Genomic DNA, 4,555 nt, shown 5'->3' on the forward strand with positions numbered 1-4,555 from the left:
GCGAAATACCCAAAAAGAAGTTTGTAAAAAATGAATCCGCCTCAACAATATAGAACTTATCTATGATAGAAACTAGTTAAGGCCCTTTAAAATAGTGCCTTTAAAACTCCTCTTGCTGTTTAAGTCCGCCAGGGACCGACCAGGTTGTAGAGAATCAACCACAAATTTTTATCGCCCTGTATCACACTAGCACAAAGGAAATATTTTTAGATACCTTGAAACTGAAACTAAAAAAATGTTACTTTTGTTGGATATCGATGAATAGTATCCGAGAAAAGGGTTTCTGTTTTAATACATTTTTAACTAACTTAAAGCTAATTTCGAGACAGAAATAAAAAATTTTAAATACAATTGTTTAATAAAATAATTGACAAGTTGGTTCAACATACATTTCTTTAAGGCTAATATTTAAATTCTACTCTTAATTTACTTATTTATTGAATGACGTTGTAAACGCGATACCATATTATGAGCAGAAACAATTGGAACATGCATGATGGGGCATCTTTTCATTTTAATGTAGTTTTACGTAATCACTTAAGTTGTAACCAATAATATTACAAATCACTGGATCGGTAGAAGAGATTCTGTGGCTTGGCCTCCCCGTTTTTCCGACTTAGATCTATTAGATTTTTACCTCTGGATCCCAGGAAAACCTTGGTTTGTTCAACTTATGTTGAAACAAGGGAGAAACTTAATTAAAATAACAGGATTTTGCTGGAAAATAGTTCATTGTGCCCATGTTAAACCAGGGTACCTTTTTGTAGTTTAAGTTTCAAACTATCCAATGTGCTATTGAGATATAGGGTGTTGAAAATTTGAGCAGTGGGTAAGTACAAACTGGTCGGTACCTGGCGAATTCAAACACCAAAATTGGTTTTAAAGGCATTGTTTTAAGGGATTTTAGGTAGTATAAATAATTATTTAAAAAGTTTATGTCTGTAATAATAACAACCTATTTTTTGCGGGGTCTCTTAGGGGCATACAACAAGCAAGAATTGGCTGGAAATTATTTTGAAATTTCTCAGATGACCACTAGATGGCGTAATTGCAAACGGTATTTTAAAAAGTCAAATTTATACAGAAATTGTCCCTATAAGTGAAACATCTAGTAAGTTTAGTCAAAAGATCATAAAAAACCGTAGTTCTTTCCTTATGAACTTTTTCCTAACTTATCGAATAAACCGTGGGGGGAGAGTCAGACCGCTTAATTCAAAGAAACCTATAACTCCGAAACGGAATAACCGAGTTCAAAGTTTTTACTATCAATTGAAAGAGCAATAAAAACTCTGCAGTATGTGATATAAAAATAATCTTAATCATTTTTAAAAAATCCGCTGTTCAAAAAAAATTATTTGTTTTAATTTTTCACAAAAATTTCAAATGCTACCATCAAATTATTTTACACGCATTCGAAAGCAAAGGAAGAAATGAACCAAACCGCMAAAACCGCATCTCAAAATAATTTCTGGAACCGATTTAATACTTGAAAATAATTAGGGTTGCCTAATTCAAATAATTAAAGTAGGAATTGTCCTTATAAGTGAAACATCTAGTAAGTTTGAAAATAGTGGGAAAAATAAAACAACATTTTTTCTTCCAAAGTCTACTTTAATTATCTGAATTAAGCAACCTTTATTATTTTTAAGTATTAAATCGATTCCAGCAATTATTTCAAGATGCGGTTTTTGCGGTTTAGTTCATTTTTCCCTGTGCTTTCGAATGCGTGTAAAATAACTTGATGGTAGTATTTGAAATTTTTGTGAAAAATTAAAACAGAAAATGTTCGAACATCGGATTAATCGAAAATGATTAAGAATACTTTTATATCACATATTGTAGAGTTTTTATTGCTCTTTCAATTGATAGTAACAACTTTGAAATCGGTCTAGCCGTTTCGGAGTTACAAGTCTTATTGAACTAAGCGGTTTAACTCTCCCCCGACGCTTTATTTGAGAGGTTAGAAAAAAAGTGCACAAGGAAAGTAGTAAGGTTTTTTATTATCTTTTGACTAAACTTACTAGATGTTTCACTTATAGGGACAATTTCTGTATAAAATCGAATTTTTAAAATACCGTTTGCAATTACGCCATCTAGGGGTCATCTGAGAAATTTCGAAATGATTTCCAGCAAATTGTTTTCTTCAAGTTTGTTATCAGTTTTTTTCCGATCACTCTACAACACATACTTTCGAAGATACAGCCGCTTACCATCCTTATTGCGACACCCTGTATATTATTTTGACCTCCTGTTCTGTGTGAAAATAAAGAATTCGGACCTGAAATCATCGTGCATATTTTGAAACAGGTATGTCGCTGGTAATGTGTTATTAAACTAAAATCTATCTTGGATCAAAATTCTGGAAAACATGGGTGAAAGGAATCAAGCAGCAGCCCAAACCATAACAAGGAACAAATGTTTACCCTGTTTATGTTATTGCAAGCGGATCGTGATCATACCCATTTGATAGTTATAACAATTGACGTTAGCTGAACGTGAACCCAATAAGATTCCGCCCGCTTACAACCCGTGGTCCCGTTGATAAACAATAAAAATAAACATGAACTTGCAAACTTATGACCCCAAAGTAAAAAATTGGAAACCATACAAATCCAATTAACCCCCAGCAACTACCGCATGCGATGAACGGAAAAGTTGAATTTAATGAAGTTGAAAAGTTATCAAAATTCCATTAAAGTAAGTCCTTTCAGCAAGAAATGCGACTCAAATTAAGTAACACATTATCCCTCATACGAAAAAGGAATAATTATTCGGCTGCAACTATTATTTTTACATAAAAGTTCAAATGTTTCAAGAACAGTTGGACTTGGGTATAGGATAATATACCTGAAATATATTTAAAATTTATGGTAAAATTTTAAATTGTAATAAAATATAGGATGTTCGATTTAAAATAAGCAAGTTGATATAGACAACGGCAATCGGTAACGTGTGGCCTTATTGAAAATATTTTACATCGCTTGCCCCCAATGACTTCGGCACACTGCTCAATTTGCAAATTAAAAGTGAAATTTCAAAAATATAATAAGTTATTTGTTTTATTTTTTACTTACATTGCCAAGCAGCACTCGCTACACGTTCAAACCGTTGAATGACCACACTTTGGTATATTTTGATAGTCTGATAAGAATTAATGTGTTTGGTTTATCAGAGTAGCGAAGTTAAGATATTTCTTGCCTGCATACATATGCGTGTTTCCAACATAAGTTTTCATATTTAATACCGAAAAAAATATTTGCATACAACTGTAATGACAGCGGCATGGGTAATACGATTCAATTATTTAAGACCCATTTATAAACTTGACGTTGCCGTTACCTGTTGCTGTCAGTCGAATTTTTAACCTAAGATCTTTCCTGTTGCTATAGAATGTTTTGAAGAAGTTGTTTACTTCATAATGTTTTCCGAAAAAAGTACAGAGTTATTAAGTTTGGTTGGATTAGTTTTCTGTGCTTGTGCTTTGAAAATAAGGCGTCAGACAATTCAGTAATTTGTATCAGCTGATTCGGTTTGACCAAATACTAAATTCGGATTGGTTATTACGTCAGTACTACGGCTGTTCTACAAATGTTCACCGCCAAGAAGTGAAATTTGTTCGTAAAACGCAACACGGAAAGCAAAGGGTAACGGGCCGCGGTGTTTATAAATGGACGTTAAGTATTCCAATACTTTAATTTGGACGCAAACGATAACGGCGAACGCAAACGTCAAGTTTACGTTTTTTTTTTGTTACATTTTGATAGTCTGATAAGAATTAATGTGTTTGGTATATCAGAGTAGCGAAGATAAGTTATTTGTTGTTTGCATACATATGCGCGCTTCCAACATTAGTTTTGTACTTAAAATCAAAATAGTTTCATCATATTCTTACGAAATTTACCTGATCCCCGGATCGTAAAAATGAAAACATATTTACACATCTGTAATGACAGCGGCATAGGCAATAGGATACAATTATTTAGGCCTCTGATAGTGGAAATAAAATGGGATATGGGAAGTGAATCGAAATCTTAAAGTATTCCAGTTTTCTTCCGTTATTGAGAAACTGCCCTAAAGTTATCGTCTTGTCCAAGTCTCGTCGGAGTTAAAGTCGATAGTCAGTAAGATGCCTGCATGGTTCCCATAGTACTTCCTTCCAAGTAACTTAGGCTTGAGCGAAATGAAAATTTTTCTTTCCGGGACCTATACTAATACTATTAATTTACTATATTGTACCGTGGATGGCCGAGTATCAAATTCTTTCTTCTGGTTACAACTTTTATTCCACTCGGTACAACTTTAACTACGGAACAGGAACAAACTAACTTCTAAAATTAATGTCAACTTCACAAACGATAACAATAACACACGGAAAACACGGATTTCCGACTCGCGGGTTTAACTTCTTCTGCACTCAGGCGCGGCTGTCACTTCACTTCTTTTTTCGGTCTGGTTCTCGCCGTCGCTTATATCCTTTTCTCCAGGTATTCCAGATAGTTCTAGAAATCTCCAGAACAGGTGCGAAACTTCCCGCTTGTCAGTGTCATATTTGACA

The 4,555-nt window shown here is 33.7% G+C and overlaps 2 protein-coding genes and 1 long non-coding RNA gene across 5 annotated transcripts in view; 1 reads left to right on the forward strand and 2 right to left on the reverse strand.

Moving 5' to 3' along the window:
• Nucleotides 1-3,656, reverse strand: part of LOC109544357 (short-chain dehydrogenase/reductase family 16C member 6) — a 12,459-nt gene extending 8,803 nt beyond the window's left edge. Inside the window, exon 1 of the mRNA XM_019914483.2 lies at nt 3,075-3,656. Within this exon, the coding sequence (XP_019770042.1) occupies nt 3,075-3,076 (2 nt within the window). The 5' untranslated portion in view covers nt 3,077-3,656. The remainder of the gene's footprint in view (nt 1-3,074) is intronic.
• Nucleotides 1-4,555, forward strand: part of LOC109544355 (cAMP-specific 3',5'-cyclic phosphodiesterase) — a 796,409-nt gene that overhangs the window by 281,396 nt on the left and 510,458 nt on the right. The gene's annotated exons all lie outside the window — the stretch shown is intronic.
• Nucleotides 1-4,555, reverse strand: part of LOC125504623 — an 18,168-nt gene that overhangs the window by 11,244 nt on the left and 2,369 nt on the right. The gene's annotated exons all lie outside the window — the stretch shown is intronic.

This window comes from Dendroctonus ponderosae, unplaced genomic scaffold, assembly GCF_020466585.1.
Source record: "Dendroctonus ponderosae isolate FM_Combo_2020 unplaced genomic scaffold, Dpon_F_20191213v2 Dpon_F_20191213_5, whole genome shotgun sequence".
Classification (NCBI taxonomy): Eukaryota; Metazoa; Arthropoda; class Insecta; order Coleoptera; family Curculionidae; genus Dendroctonus; species Dendroctonus ponderosae.